The sequence below is a fragment of the Otolemur garnettii genome, unplaced genomic scaffold, assembly GCF_000181295.1.
Source record: "Otolemur garnettii isolate 467f Iridium unplaced genomic scaffold, OtoGar3 scaffold00043, whole genome shotgun sequence".
Classification (NCBI taxonomy): domain Eukaryota; kingdom Metazoa; phylum Chordata; class Mammalia; order Primates; family Galagidae; genus Otolemur; species Otolemur garnettii.
The window spans coordinates 1,361,126-1,378,191 of record NW_003852438.1 but is presented as its reverse complement, the minus strand read 5'-3'; the positions used below and the strand labels follow the sequence as shown (position 1 = coordinate 1,378,191).

The following is a 17,066-nucleotide window of genomic DNA, read 5'->3' as shown; positions in this document are numbered from 1 at the left end:
CCTTTGATCTGAGTACGCTTCTTAGCTACTGAAAAGTTCAAGTAGCATATCATTAGTTCTCCTTTTCCTGGAATAGCCACTGGGTCCATCCATGCAGTCTCGGATCTCAGAAGACATAGGCAAAGGCAGTGGATAAGCCTTAATGCTAAGCACTATTAGATCTTAGAGTATCTGAGAAGTCATATAAACCTGTTCATCTGAACCCTACCTTAACCCTCATTTATTTTAAGCAAATTAAGAGCTGGAAACATGCTGAGATGTGAGGACCTTTCATCCCATATGCTCCTCAAAGCTCAGCTCAGGATCTTTTCCTTCCCAAAGGCCCAGCCCACGATATAGTACACAGAAGGTGGACAAGTTTTTGTTGAATGAATGGGTAGGAAATTAACAGTAGGAGGAACTTATTTTTAATCTATTAGGGGATATTTTTGTTAATCATTTTGAACCAAAAAAGCAAAAAAAATTTAATCCCCATCATACTGTCCACATTTTTAGATAAGGACCCTGAGATCTCGTGGCGATATCGTCACTTGTCCCAAGTCTTCCATTTGTTATCCGGCTCCAGTGCCCCTTCTCTTTCTCTAGCCCCCTCTGCTTTCCTCCTATACACAATCCACGTCAGCCTGACTTTCTGAGGAACAGATATGGGAGATGCAGAACAGGGTTTCTGGTGTTCTCTCAGGGTGACTGCTCCTCAGAAACATCAAATAGTCCCCAAAGTATGCCTGCGTCTGGTCCTCTCTCTCCTCAGTGGAATCCTGCTTGCAGAATTACCTATCAGAACTTTTCTGTGTTACTCTTCAGGGTAGGAAGGCTTGGATGTTCTTTCAGGTCTTCAAAACATAGGGGCCTATGACAACGTGAAAGATGGGGCCAAGAGGAAGAAGAATAAATAAGTAAAGTGACATTTGAAACATTTTTCCCCGTTAAACTAGGTTGAAATTTTTGCACATTCAAAATATATCTTCTTTTTTTTTTTTTGAGTGATTAAAACTTGTTAGATTCTTGGACCTTGAAACAAAAATTAAAATAGACTTTTTTCGCCTTCTAGATAACATTTAGGCTGCTGAGGAATAATTGATGCTAGATCATCAGTGCCACCTTAACAAAGCACTTTATATAAAACTATCCATAGCACCTTCTCTCTCATGTTCAATAAAAAGCTAGTAACAAGAGAGCTGCTTTCTCAGAGGAATTCTTTTAACCTTTGAGAAACAAAATATTTTATGCTAATTCTTGCTTAATTGGAAGGAAGTCATTTTTAAAAAATCATTGAATATGGCTTTGAAGTCTTCTCTGTTCCTGACCTCTTTAATTCAATCAAGGTCACCTCATAAACTTGCCCAAACAGCTCTATTTCTCAATTAGAAAAAGAGGTAGAGCCGTTTAGAGCGTTTAGTGTTTGATTAATAGTGCTTAACTGGTGCTTCAGCACTTGCAGAAGCCTTTAAAGGAGTCGATGGTAAGAATAAAACACTGCTATGTAAAAAATTATACTCATCAGAAACACAAAACAAATCATTTTAATGAGCAAAGCAAAGCTGGGTTGTTTTTTTTTTTTTTGTGGGAATGTGAAGAAGATTATCATGCTCAACATATAGAAGGTTTTAATGTCTGAACAACTCACTCCAACAGGAGCATTTTTCCAAAAGGGAAAAAATTCCTGTAAATTCACCCATCCAGACAATTTAAAAATACATGCACTTTCCCTGCCCAGGACTTAGAAAGACAAATGATGAATTTGGCGAAGCAGGATTTCATAGCACTCAAATTCTGGGGATAAAAAGAATTCTGTCCAGCTGAAGAATGTGAACTGGAGCCATCCAAATAGATGAAGTATCAAGAGCTCTGAAAATACGTTTTGGCTTCCTTCCATGTTCCTTCCCACTTCTGGGCCTGACTGAGGACTGCCAAGCTAGCCCTGCTGTTCTCTTTTGAAGAGAGGGTCATTGAGTTCGTCAGAGAACTAGGGTGGCTCCGAAAAAGGGGCCTGTATGAAGGAGAACTGGTGTCTCTGTCAGAGTGTAAAGTCACTGAACAGAGTGAAGAAATAACTGAGCCACATGAGACCAGAGGCCTCTGGAAGTGTCTTGTTTTTGTTTCCAGTGTGACTTGGCGAATGGTAGCTCTCCTCCAAGACTCAGCTTTCTCAGCTGTGACATAAAGCTCATCCTGAGAGAGTTCCTTGATGAGGTTGTGAGGAATAACCAATTAAGGGATTCCGTGGCATTTTGCAAATGTCAGGTACTGCGGCAATGTGGAGAATCGAAGTTAGGAGCGAGTGGTTCATGACCCTGTCTGCACTTGAGAACCACCTGGGGAACTGTATACAGATACCAGTGCATGGGGACGGGGGTGGAAGCCCAGGCATCTGTGTTATTAAAATACTCTCCATATGATTCTGATGCACAAAGGTTTGAAACCCACCGGCATGTAATAGTGAAGATTGATGGCTGTCAGTAAGTGGGAAAGAAGAAACAACAGAGAACAAAATTAAAATGGAGTAAAAGATTAAAATGTATAATGGACAGGAAATGACTTTTATAGGAAAAACAAAGGATAAAAGAAAGAAAAAGTGAGAGGGAGGCAATTTAAGGCAAGCACGGGAGAGCCAGGTAGAGAATTCTGTCAGGTGCACTGGAGTGTTCCTACCTTTCTCTGTCTCTAGGAGAATAGCCAAAGACTGTTTCTCATCCATCACTGGTAAGAGTGGCAAGCAGGCATGCCTGGGCATTTGCCAAGGACAAAAGCCTCAAAGAATTTAGCAGCTGGGGTGGGAGCATGTGCACACAGAAGGGGCCTTCTCTACTGCAGTGAAGAGGCTGGTCCAGGGGCCCTTGATCTTGGGTGGTTGGTTCTAGAGGTTCAGCCTGGTCTCTCCTGGGTGCAGGCCACAAACCTGCCATACCAGAAACTTTAGCAATGCCCTTTAGTATCCAGCAGATCAGAACACTATGTTGGGAGGTGCAGCCTGTAGGATTTAGGAAAGCATTCAGTCATGATGTCATTGCAGGAGAGGCAGCAAGTAGCACTCCACAGGGAGCAGGCAGATGGGGTAAGGGGATGAGAGCAGACACGGCAGAAGGCAGAGCAGCCCAGAAGCCACGGCAATGGTAAAAAGCTGGGGAGAAGAAGATTCTTCCACTAACAGAGAAACTGCTGGGAAAGGCTGAAAAAAAGCAAGTGCCAAAAAGATAATCAAAAACCAAAAAAAAAGTATAAGCCTAAAAGAAAGTTATGAAAAAAAGCATTAGGAAAGGAGAATCTGGTCCCTAACGGCTGGGGAAGTGGTTCTAAAAGGTTGGCATGTGTTGAGATCACTCTAGAAACTTGTTGAAATGCACATCTTTGGGCCCCATTCCAGAATCTCAGATCCAGAGGGCCTGGAGTGGGTCCAGAATTGCTCATTTAGGAGATATTAAGCTGGTATGGATGCCTCCAGATACCAGCCAGCTGTTGATACCAGGTCATCCTACTTTGTACATTTAGAGAGGATGGAGATTCTTGTTGTCTCAATGCCAGGCACAAGTGTTCACAAATCCATTTCAAGGACCGTGGAGAAGAGGTTATATGCAGCCTGAGTACAGGCACTGCCCAAGCATGAAAGCAAAGTCTTGGTTCCCAGTAGTAGTTTGGATAGCTAGGGATTACCTAAGGTGCAACTATTAGTAACTGAAAGGAGGAAACGTTTTTTATTCAACTCAGCTTTGTTATCACAAGTGTTTGACATCATAAAAATAAAAGCTTTGTGAATAAGTTGATATTCTTTTCAAAAGACAAAATACCTAGAACGGAGAAGATGGTTTAGGTTTTAGCTGGTCTTCACATGTTGTAGTGCTAGCTGTAATTTACATGGCAGAAACACCTGTATGAGCCTGTGGGGGGGGGGGAAGAGCAGAAGAGGGAAGATACCACTTCCTGAGGGAAAATTTTCTTGAAGAAACTTATAAGTGACCATTTGTTATAAGGCTAAGAAGGAGGAGAAAACTACGGCCTCTACATTGCAGGCTGATGAGGAAATAAGGGAGTCTTTTTTAGGTGGAAGGATTGTTATTTAAAACTTTGGACATGACCAACTCCTCCTTAGGGCAAAGTCACCCACAGCCACAGCCCATGGTGGAGTCCAGTACTCACAGAGGCGCACTGTCTGCCAGGGGGAGATGCCATGGTGGCAGTGGGGGTGTCACTGTCCCTGAAAGCCAGTGTCATTTTATGATGCATCTTGATGAGCTAAGTCTGACTTCCGTAAGAAACAATCATTCAGACCTTCAGAGGATTAGGAAAAAAAAAAAAGGCCAGGCATGGTGGTTTATACCTGTAATCCCAGCAACTCTGGAGGCTGACATAGAAGGAATATTTAGGCCAGGAGTCTGAGACCAGACTAGGCAACACAGCGAGACACCACTCTAAAAAATACTGGAAAAATTAGCTGAGTGTAGTGGCCTGTGCCTATAGTCCCAACTACTCAGTTGATGAAGACAGGAATATCGCTTCATCCCAGGAGTTCAAGGTTGCAGTGGCTATGATCAGGCCACGGCATTCCAGCCTTGGTGGCAGAGACTCTGTCTCTAAAAAGCAAATTCTTTTTAAAAAGAATCAAAATAGGGATTGAAAATGAAATCAAATCAAAAGAAAAGGAAGCATAGGGGAAAATTGACCCCACCCCAGGAGCAGCCTGCCTGGCTTCCTGGCCGGGAAAGAAGCCACCCTGCACCCTTGCCCTCCACTGGCCCTTCCCCCATCCTTAGCACTTCCTCCTGGAGGTTGCTGGACCTTCAGTAAAGCAGTTTCCACTGTGTGACAGTCCCACTCTGCTTCCCTTCAGCTCCTCAAAGAGTGAGTTCAACTTGGAGGCCCAGCCCAAGGAAGAGCCCCGTCAGGGCACTCATTTTCCAGCCAGAGGCCTCCCCTCCCTCCCTCTTTCTACCACTGCACATTGTAGGAGAGCCCTGCTAGGTAGAGACCTCCCAATCAGCTTCCACCAGGTTCCTTGTCCCTGCCATTGGACTGGGATGGAAAGCTCTGCTCCTCAACCCTGACCTAGAGCAGGTGCCCAGGTCCTGCCTGCACATTCATGTGTTCCCGCAGACTCCAGAGGCATGGACGCCTGGCACAGCATCCTTCAGCAGGGTTCGAGATGACAGACTTACCCTGCCGTTGGAGGAAGTGAGCTTGCCTCTTTCCTTTGCTTATTTTCCTCTGAGGAAAATGGGGTGTGTTGGGGGGAGGTATCAGAGGATAACAATGTAAATGGAAAAGTGATAAGGCATGATGTGAATTCACTGTGGCAGCAGCACGCAGCAGCTCCCAGCCCTGCCACCAGCGCAGGTTGCTTCCTGAGGAAGAGCTGAGTGGAAGGAGGAGCAGAGAATTTTTTTTCCTGAGTCACCTGCTGCCAGTGGTGCCTCCAGACTCACTTTTAAGCCATTATAATAACAGGATCTAGCTTACCTGCACTCTCCAAATTACCCTGATTCCACTGGCCTCACACAGGATGGAACTAGACACTGCTTTGTGCTCCTGTTTAGCTCTCCCTAATGATAGCTAATGTGCAGACTGTAATACACACTGCAAATATGAAATGTTATGTCAATGCTAAGTTGTAATAATAATAATCCTGCAAAAATGTAACAGAAGGAATTTCCGTGAGCAATTTGAGGAAGATTGCTGCTTCATTGATGATTCAGGTGTTATTGAGAAACAGATCAATTGTACTTTGTTGGTGGCTATGAAGCTGTCTCGCAGGAGAGTGGCTGTTCAGCAGGCGTGGTCCCAGGCAGCCATCCAGCTCTGTGCCTGGCCACAGGGAGGCAGCGAAGCCGCCAGCATTCCTGGAGAATGAAGCCCTGGACAGTGAGGGATGCAGCGCCTTCATTTGGTCTGCTGAGGGTGGAGCTGATCCTTGTCTTTGTGTGTCATCAGCTCATTCAGAATAGATCCAGGGGACAGAGCTCTGTGGGAGGTGAGAGGTAAGAAGGAGGTAAGAAGAGGCATCTGCCACCTTTATTCTAGCTGAAGACACACATGCTCACAAAAGCAAACCACAGCTGAGCTCTCACTTTGGTTCTTTAAGAGCCCTGACGTCAGTGTGGGTCTTAGCACAACTCTCTTAATGAGGCATTAACAACCAAGGCTCCTGAACTCAGGGATTAGTGGGTATCAGTGCAGCCATTTCAGAGGAGAGAGACCCAGGGCAGAGAGAGGGACTCCCTAAGTGGTTTGAGTCAGGCCTTAAGACTGCCAGAGGGTGAGTTTAACTTCCACATAGATCATCCCCAAATTTGTCCTGCAGAAAATGTGGATATGAATGTTTATTTTAAAATGGGATTGTGCTCTCCACTTTCATGGCAGAGCCTCTCTCTAGCAGAGCACCCCCTAAATAGAGCCTGAAATGGAAATGTTTAACTCTGCTGGAACAAACCAGCCAATACAGTAGAGTCTTTCGTTTCTTCCTTTCTCAGGCCACAGTGCTTCTATGAAGCTAGACCCCTAATGGCCTCACCTGGAGGAATGTAATTCTGCCCCCGCCCCCGCATTGCCAGCTAGCTGCATAACCTCCATGTCTTTGAAATGCAGTTCTAGCCCCTATAAAATAAGATAATAACCATATTTACTGCATTGTGTTTCTGTGAAGGTGAAGGATATTATGCAAGTAATATGCTTAGCACAGTACCTGGTATATAGAAGTTGTTAGCTAGAACTATCGCTCTCATTGCTATGACTGTCACTGCTACTGGTACTTGAAGAAAACAGAATAGTGACTGTGCTTTTGGCCCAAGTCTTCCTCTGACTCCATCAGGCAGGACTCCTGGCACTGGCACAGGGATGGAACAGGACTATCTCACAGGTGCAGAGCCTGGAGCTGGGGGCAACACAAAGATATAGGAATAAAACCAGAATGAGGAGCCAAGCCTGTGGTTCCTTCAGAAATATTAATCCAAATAAGACAACACAGCCCAATTCAGGAACCAGGGCGCAGAAGGAGCAGGGATCTGAGTAGCGCTTCTCAAAGCAAGGCCTTAGCACTCCCTGGGGGCTGGTGGAATGCACATTCTCAGGCTTCCTTCCAGACATGCTTATTAGAAACTCCCAGGGTAGGGGCCAGAAGTACGTGTTTTAATAATATGCCCACCAGAGATTCTAATGAGGGCCAACATTTGGAAAACACTAGGTTAGAATAATGCCAGCTGCTGTATACTTAAGTCCCTAATTTTCAGTAGCCTAACCAAAAAGAAGGCATTCATTTCTTAGGCTTAGTCCAAGGCTGATATTCTGGGCTTATGGATGTCTTTCCTCCATGAGGTGACTCCGAGATCCAAGCCCCTTCCCACAGTAGAAAGAGGAGGAACTCCAAAAAAGCACATACTGCTGCCCTTCACGGCATTGTGTCTCTGCCATAGAGAAGCCACTGAACACCTCAGATGCTGCAGAAGATTCAGAGGGCAGAGAGAACCTGGACACAGTCCTCGTCACTGGGACATAACTACTGCTCCCTCTCACAGAGCCCAGAAGGCAGGGGCATGGAGCAGTGAGCCATGGAAGGCATATAGATATTGGGGTGATATCCACCAAGCATTAAGCCTGTCCCTGTCCTCCTGTGTCCTGGGCCTCAGTATGACTGCCTACCTGGATAGCAGCCAATGAAAGAAGATTTTCTTTGCATGTGGGAAAGAAATATACGGTTCAGCAGTGTCCTTCCGGCATTCCAGGAGGACATCTGGCAAAGTAAAGGGGGAGTGTTCAACACAGAGCTCCCCGAAGACACAAAGACTAACAGTTCTGGAGAAACCAAGATATTGTTAGAAACAATATATTAAAGTGTTTCATTATTTAGTTACTTCTTGCCTGAGCATGAAAAAGATATTAACAGACTGTCAGCTTACTGGGACATAACCCAAAATAACTTACATTTCTCATATATTGCTAATTATTTTTCTGAGACTGGTAAGAGAGATTTCAAGGCTTTCACTAGATTATTTACTTAAAGAAGTTAAGCACGCCATTATCTGTTCCCATGGAAACACAGTAAGTAAGACAGCACACAGATGAGGAGGTCACTTTGACCATAATTAATATAAGGGATAATGGTTTATATAGAATCTAGTAAGGGATACGATGGGATGCTGTCTACCTTTAGGGCTCTCCTTCAGCAGTGCAACTTAGTCTTTGAATCTGTTTTCATACACTAGTATCACTCTGGTTGATTTTATGAGTCAAATGCTAATTTTTGGAATATAACTTCCTCTTGCTTAGAAAAATTTTTCTAATGTTATTTCATTTTTGACCCAATCAAAAAATTGCAGTGTACAGAATTTTTCTAAGGTAGTGAGTAACTATAAATGCATGTACTGGCCTTAACCTTCTTGCAAATGCTACAGCTCCTTGCCATGTTTCCTTGATAAATGGTTGATTGGTGAATTAATTATGATAACTCAGAGGCACCACAGTGCCTCTTAAATTCAACAGTGCCTTTAAAATCTCTAAAACAAAAATGTAATTATGTTCAATATAGTTTACATTTAAGATCTAATTGTATTCTTCTTTTTTGGTTGGGATTGGTAATGCACATGGGGTGTCTCTTAGTTAAATATCCCATTTATTGGCACCCAGTCTACTCATTGGGGATTCTTGACAAAAGATGCACAGTTAGTTAGTTTATTTTTAATCCTTATGCTTATTTTAATAGTGAATTTATTGTGTAGCTGTTAGGATAAATTTTATCATGAAAGCTTAATGACACATTTTTTTAAAACTCTTTAATGACAATATTCCAGAAAGCACTAATGAAAAAGAGAAAAAGAAAAGTAAAAAGTTGATATTCAAGTTTTTGGTTTTTTTAACACACTGAGAAATTATTTTAGGTCAGAAATTATTGGGATTTATATTCTGCTAGAGCTTTGGTCCAAGAAACATAATACAGCCTCTTCCAGGCCACTCGGGGCTGCAGTTTGACACTGAATATTGTTTTTAAATGGGTGGCCTGAAGTTAAGTGGAGTCAATATACAATTTCTCACCCTTTACAAGATAACCGCTTGCTGCCACATGAGTAACTACAATTTTTTTTGTAAATATCAAGCTTGAAATCGTTTAATCAAAAATGTAAATCAGTTATATGCCCCAATTATAAAAATGTTGACGAGATTGGCTATGGTATTGATTTTTTTTTTTGGTAGGGGGAATTATAGCTGTTGGTTTGTTTTTTATAATATATCATGATATCATATTCCTATTCCAGGAATGCAGACAGCATCATACCCTGCTTGGCAGGCACAGTGGTCACCTGGCTTAGCCAAGAATAAGAATGCTCAGCAGTATCATTCCGCAGGCTTATACGACAGTCCCTAAAATAATAGACGGTATACTTTCCTAGATGTATTTATGTTCAGATAATTTATTTAAATAATGCTGCTGGCACATGCTTTATAGTTGCTTTCATTTTGCTACACAGATTTCAGCATATCTTGCAGACTTGCAATTCATTTGGAAAATGTAATTTCCATCCCTGCATACTAATCGATTTCTTCACAAACACCTGCTATCAGTTATGATAATAAAAATGCCACTCTGAATTGAAAAAGGGCCAAATAGAGCTTCCTACGGAAATGACTTAAGTGTCTTTGAATGCTACTAAATGTAGTAATGTGCTTGTGTGGTGCCAACACTTGCTTCATCATTTGCATTTTCTGTGATTTTGCCCTATTACAACATTGCCTCCTACAAATGATACCTCGCAACTATTTCCTCATAGTTGGTAAACTGACTTGTCAGAAGGTGGTAAGCAGTGTGGGCAAGATCTGAAGTTGGGCTGTACAGTGTTAAGAAGCAGCAGCTCATGTTCCTGGGTGTACCTGGATCATTTCTGATTGTATAAGTAAATCCATGAACACTGTAAAATTGGCTGCCCCTTGGTTTTGCACACACATACAAACCAAATACATTTCCTTTATTCATTCTCTGCAGCCTCCAGTTCATTCCACGCACCATTGCTAAACCAATGTTCCTAAATCACCAATTTCCTTGTGTCCTTCCGCTGCCCCAAGCACCTTCTGTGATTCTCAATCAGTTGCTCCATTGAGCCAAACCTTCCCTATCCTCTTTCGTGGCCTGACATGGATCTCCTTTCTCTCACTGCTTCTGAGCACACTTGCCTTTTTGGTCAAGCTTCCCTCCTTCTTGCAAAACCCTGTTTTATTCCTTTAATCCCCATTTCTCTTTCTCTTCTCTTAACTTCTACAGGATGTATTCTTTTGTCAAACACCTCAATGCAAAGTTGCTCACTTTCTTTATCCAACCAACATTTATTGACTCCAATTACATGCACGCATCATGTTCTTCCTTTGACTGCATTAGTTTCCTTTCAAATATGTCAGTTTCTATTAGATTTTAAGCTCTTTGAGAGAAGAGACATATTTTCTTTCCTTTTTTGGTCATCCAGGATGACCAGACATACCTGGGGCATAAGTGAGTATATAGTAAATGTTATCAATTAATTGATCCCTAATGATTGAAGGTAGGGAATTTTCTGGTTACTTACATGCTTTGTGTGGTGAGTACTTCAGTGTATACTATACATACATTATTATTTTGCAAAGTGGAATTTCATAAAACACTCAACTATAAACCTATTTTGGACATTTGATATTCAAGAGAAGAATTCACTGAAGTCTCAGAGCACCTCAGAAAAGCTCTGTCATTATTGTCCTGTAATGGGCAAGTAGAGTGTTCAGGAGGCTGACCTTGGCCCACCCCTCTGACATAAGGGATCAGGGGTATGGAGAAAATGAACATGGCTGGCTGTGCAGGAGGCTTCTCACCAGAAGTGGCATCTTTGAAGAAGTTTCTGGTAACAAGCTTTTCAAATTTTTTTTTCACTATTCTCTTTAAAAATCCAAGAATAACTTTTCTGTGAGGTGGGGAGAATGTACGGGACAGTGGTGGGAAAGTAAGGGGGGGTGGAATGTGAAGCTGGAACGGTCTGGTAAGAACTAAACACAGGCTGACAGTGGTGCAGTAATGGAGAGCAAAGAGCCTGGAACTCACGGCCAAGGGTTGAAGACTGTTTCTGCTGCTACTTTGTGGGACTGGACAACTTATACAACTCCTCCGTGCCTCATTTTTCTCAAGTTGGGGATAAGACCAGCACCCACATCACAGTCTTGATGGGGGGGATGAAGCGAATTAGTTCATATGAAGCTCTTGGCCTTTTGTGAGCTCACAGCAAACTGTTACGATTATCAGAGAGATCACTAAGCAATAAAGTGGGAACCAGGGACAGGAATTCCTATCTGCAATCAGTGTTTTGTACCATTCACTCTTTCATTCGGTTCCAGCTGTTTCTAAAACTTTGAGATGTTTGAGACCACAAATTAAGTGTCTTCTTGGTTTTTCATTAAGATAGAGATGTGCATGAAATCTGAATCTACACACATAGAATTTTAGCTTTCAGGGAGGAGTATTAGAGTAACCACTCAGCCTTGTAAGGGAAAAGAGTTTTAATCTGTTGGTGAAACAGATGGAACTAGGTTACCGTTCTGATAGGAATTAGAGAAAACAATTCATGCAATTTGTCCCAGGGGTAGAGCAGGCAGGAATGGTGTGCATATAAATTCCTGTCTCCCCTGGGATGCTGCTGCATGCCTCGACCTGTGGAGCAGCTGATTCTCAGAAATAAAGCAGTGCTCCAGGGAGCTAAGCCAGCCTGTGGAGAGGGAGAGGATGATGTTATGGTGGATATGCCAGGGATTCTGAATGTTGGCATCACCTTCCAACACCTTGGAGGTCAGGTCAGATCAGAATTTAGAAGGACTTAATCCTGTGCCCATAAGGAATGTTCAGACATAAGACAAGATACAGAGAATAAACAAAAATCCCCAAAGAAGGGATATATGCCAAACACAAATTGCCCTAGTGCATGGCATTTGGGTTTTCTTTCTGAGCTGGGACGAAGGAACATTAAGAATTTGGGAGAAGAGATTCCCTTTCCCACAGAAAGCCTCCCCAGTCTGAGCAGGACAGTAACTCACTGGGACCTTTTCTGTTTCTCCTCCAGCCCTGGCTGCTCAGGCCTACGCCCTGAAGGAGGAAAATGACAGTCTTCGCTGGCAGCTGGATGCCTACAGGAACGAGGTGGAGCTGCTGAAGCAAGAAAAAGAACAGCTTTTTCGCACAGAAGAAAACCTCACCAAGGACCAGCAGCTCCAGTTCCTGCAGCAGACCGTACAAGGCATGCAGCAGGTATGTGGCCCGCAGAAGGGAGCTGCGCATTAACTGGAGAGAAATAAATGAATAAATGGCTGCTGTGTGCTAGGAAGGGTGGAGAAGAAACAACAGCCAAAACCCGGGTGAATCGGAGAGGAAAGTGCTGAAGGCCATATGTGGAAGGGTAGAGTGTGAAGAAGAGCCAAACTAATGACATATGTTGAAAAATGCACCCTGGAGGTAGGATAAAGGAAGAGAATTTAGGAGATTGAGATGCTGTATATAAAAGTAATGCAGCCGTGTGGCAAGTGGTTAGCAGGTCCTCACGTATAGGTGATACAAAAGTGTTGCAATCTTAGAACTTTCAAGTTCAAAGTGTGACAACTGGTTTTACAAAAGCAGCTTGTTTTTGTTTTCAAGGTTAGTGGAAATGTAAACTATATTGTTTTCACTTCTTCTGAATTATACTTAGGATCTAATCAGGTTTCTGAGTACACTACATATTTAAGAAATGGTTGTTGATGGAATGGATAGAACACCAGAGTTCTGGGGGATAGGTAGCTTTAGAAATAGGACAGTAACTGTGGTTTTGTTGAAAAGTGCCAGAATTTGTCCTAGGATACTGAATTTAAAGGTGTGTATTGATGGCTATTGTTAGAAAGGAGGTGAAATCTATAGGTGTGAAGTGTACTGTTAGAAATAAGAGGTTGAGGGGAGAGAAAGATGTGAGTGTTGGCAGGGGAGGAATAGAGTCAACAGAATCCAAGAGTCATAGAGGAATTATGTCTGAAAATACCAGGTGATACATGATATTCTTAAGGTATTTGGGCCTTTGGGTGATCTTGGAATAATGGAGCATAAATTATCATCTTCACACATAAGAATTCTTTAATTATTTCTCTAAGTATAGAAATTCAACCAACATTTCTGGGGGGAGAAGTTGTTTTTACTTAAACGAGAGAAATACACATAGGATGGTGGAAAGTTAAAATGGGTAGTGAGTAGAATATTTTTTCAAATTCCTCTAGCTATGTTGATTAATCTCTGAGATCAAGAGCATGAACTGCCTACAAAAATATCTCAGTGATTAGCGTTAACTACCACAGAAACATGAGCCTGACAGGGAAAAACAACTGGAAGAGGACATATAAAAAAAGAATCATGGATTGGGAAGTGAACAGTTAATGACCAAGACACAGAAATTATGTCTTAAATATCTCTTCCCATTTTAAAGCAATTGTTGAGTCCTGGCGTTGAGTCCTAACTGGTTGGTGTTCACAGTGTGTGTTAGACTAATCAGGGAGATTCAGAGGTCAGAGCCAGCCAGGAAAATGTCAGTACAGTCACCGCTCAGGTCCCTGTACTTGGAAATTGATGTAACAGTTGCTATGTGAAGCTCCTGGGGTTGTCCATATGCCCCAATGTTGGGTGTCTGTGGGCGTCCTTGCCAGGATAAGAATCGTTGATCTCCCCAAAGGCCATGCCCAGACCTAGCCTGAAAGCTCCTGTGTCATACTTCAAGCAACTGGGCTGCTTTTCCTCCAGAAAAGATTACCCCAATTGCTTTAAATGTAGACAAAGCTCTTGATGGCATTGGTGCATAATTTCCCATGGGGAGGACTTCAAAAGTGACCATAGGGATATTCAGCAATGAGCTATGTGGCACTTTTTCCAGGATGAGTTTATAAACTTAACTGTGTGACCTCATACAGTTTAAAATATAGTTAAAAAATTGTTGTCTCACAGTTCAGAAGGCTGCATGCCCAAAATCTAGGGTCTGGTTCCTTCTGAGGGCAGTAAGGAGGAAACTGTTCTATACCTCTCTCCTAACTTACGGTGATTTTCTGGAAAGCTTGGGCCTTTCTTAGTTTGTAGACACATCACTGTGCTCTTGGCCTTCATTGTCACATGGCTTTTTGTGTGTATACATCTGTGTGTGCATGTGTGTGTGTGTCCAACTTTCTACTTTTGCTGTGACACAGGTAATATAGGATCAGTGGTCCACCCTATTCCAGTATGACCTCATCCTAACTATTCCTACAAAGGCTTATTTCCAAATAACATCACATTCTCTGGAAGTAGGGGCTATGACTTCAAACTTTGGATTGGAGTTGGAGGACACAGTTTAATCCATACCAGACGTTTCACAGATCGTCAAGATACACGTATTGAGTGAAGAAGTGAATGGACAAAGGCCCAGAGGCAAGAACAGCACACAGCAGGGAGTTCTGGGCTGTGTGGGACCCTTGAACCAAAAGAGCGAGGCAGGGATTGGTGAGACCTGACACCCAGGAGCAACGTGTGGTGCCTCCTTAGCACATGGAAAGTGCTCAATCTGTGGCGGCCGCTGTGATTTTAATTCTTCCTGGCTTTAAGCAGATGCATAGTTATCTCTATATCAACACATCCTTGATACGGTTTTAAAATATAGGTACTTCTTTAAGACTCATGTATCTACCATATTTCTACCATGTGTGAACAAATCACTACAACTTGCAAATTTGAATCCCACCACAAAGAATTATCCCAATTGTAAAACCTATTTCCAATCTTCCCACTATCTACTTCATAAATTAGAAAATCATGGTCTCCATGGAAGGTGACAGAGAAAGGAGAGTCAGCCTCCCATCTGTCATCATTCCCACAGTTGGTTTGTGTTTGGAAGTTATTTCTGTAACAAACAAGAGAAATGAAGGGCCTTAATGACCTTAGAACTAATGGACAATTTTTAGAATTGCCTTTATGTTTAGCCAAAAATTGCTAACCTCTTTCAATCCCTTAAGTATATACCCACTGATATGTTGCAGACATGTCCTTATTTTTCATGTTTCCATGAAGAAAACATTATAGATTGTGGTTCCTAAAAATGAGAAAACCTAGGGTGAGTTTGGATGGTTTTCAGTTTACCTGTGTACTGCATGTGAGTCACAATTTAATGTATTGAAGGCTTCATACAAAAGGGAATAACAGCATGAATCCACGTAGCTGACAGTAAAGTTACCTGTCTTTGCCGGAGAATAGTTTTTGACTTTCATTTAGGTATACAAGTAAAGAATATACGTAATTTCAACTCTTATTTTCCATTTACCACACTGGATTTGTTAGTTAGATTTATCGAAGTAAGATTTACATGGAGTAAAAGGCATATAGTTCTATGAATTTTGACAAATATTCAGTCATATAACTGCTGTCCATATGCAAATCGATTCCATTACCCATCCCTTCATGCCCCCTTTTAGTCAACTCCACTCCTGGCAACTACTGATCTGTTTTCTACCATTGTAGTTCTTCCTTTTCCAGAATGTCACATAGGGAGAATTATATAGTATGCAAACTGTTGAGTCTGCCTTGTTTTATTCAGCGCAGTGAATCTGAGATTCCTCCACGGTGCTGTGTGTATCTGTAGTTCATCCATTTCTATGCTGACTAGTATTCCATTGCAAGGAAGAGTTATTTGTTTTACTAGTTACCAATTAACAGACATTTAGTTAGTTTCCAGTTTGGGGCAAATATGAATAAGTGTGCTATAAAGGTTCACCTAGAAGCTTTTTCTTTTCACTTGAATAAATACCTAAGAATAGGATTGCTGGTCCAACATTAAGTGTCTTTAAGTTTTTAAGAAACTGCCAGGCTGTTTTCTGAAGTGTCTGTACCATTGTGCATTCCCGTAAGGCTGTATGAGAATTCAAATTCTGTGTCCTAATCACTCAGCACTTGGCATGGTCAGTTGGTTTTCTCTTTTTTAGCCACTGTCATGAAATGTATAGTGGTATTTCATTATGGTTTTATTCACACCTGAATTTTTACTGTCATTCATGAGGATAGATCACTGTGTTATATTTTTAAATAAATTTATTTATTTAAAAATCAGAATTACTTTTGAAGCTTTGTATAAATCACATTGATAGGACTAATACATATTCAGAACAGGATAGCATGAAGAACTAACTGATGATCATGAAACTAACAATGACTATGTCAGAAGGCCCCTTCATAAATACTTGAAAGCAATGCTTTTAATAGTTTTAGGAAATCTAGTCTACAGACCCACTATCATAGGCCAGTAAAGCGTGGGCCCATGTAGGACAAGGGCTCTCTAATGCACTTGGCTTGACCTTAGTGAGGCCCAGGGTTAGTCTGCTGTCTTGACAACTTTAAGCAAGGGAAGATCATAAAATAAAAATGGGGAAAGAAGGACTATTATAACCAACACCATTTTAGAAATTAAGTAACAAGTATTTTTCTCTTTATACTCCAAGAGGAACATATGTGTGATTTTCTATACATGTATTACAAAATCTCACTAATTTAGATTAATTTCATGGAAGACAAATAGGGTATTTACCACCTTCCTAAAATGTAAAATAACCCCAGTTAGCTTTGAGAAATGTTGAGCAAATTTAGTCTATGTAATACATATTAAGGAATGAATCAAATGTTTGGAAATTCGAACATCAGTGAGTGCATCAGTGAGTGAACTTAAGTAAGTTCAACATGTTCTCTGCAGTCTTGTTTAAACTGTTTCATTGCTTAGTAAGTAATTTTTCACTGATAGGGAAAAACTTGTACTCACCCGTAATGAAGTCTTAAGTTATATGTCAAAATCCAGATAATAATAATGGTAGCGGGAATGGTAACAGGGGTGAACTGGTGGTGGCTGTGCAGAGAAAGGTGACTATAGTGCTGATCTAGGCTGTGGTGGTGAAGGTGGTCATGGTGCTGAGCATGGCTGTGGTGGTAAAGGTGGTCTGGCCCTGATATTGGCTGTGGTGGTGAAAGTGGTCATGACACTGAGCGTGGCTATGGTAGTGAAGGTGGTCATAGTGCTGATAGAGGCTGTTGTGGTGAAGGTGGTCATGGCGCTGAG

General features: G+C 41.9%; 1 protein-coding gene across 2 annotated transcripts in view; it reads left to right on the top strand.

Annotated features, from left to right (window-relative positions):
* Window positions 1-17,066, top strand: part of ENOX1 (ecto-NOX disulfide-thiol exchanger 1) — a 272,529-nt gene that overhangs the window by 172,062 nt on the left and 83,401 nt on the right. For both annotated transcript variants that reach the window (XM_012805530.2, XM_023513593.1), the window contains one exon: window positions 12,051-12,235. In XM_012805530.2, coding sequence (XP_012660984.1) covers window positions 12,051-12,235 — 185 coding nt within the window. The remainder of the gene's footprint in view (window positions 1-12,050; window positions 12,236-17,066) is intronic.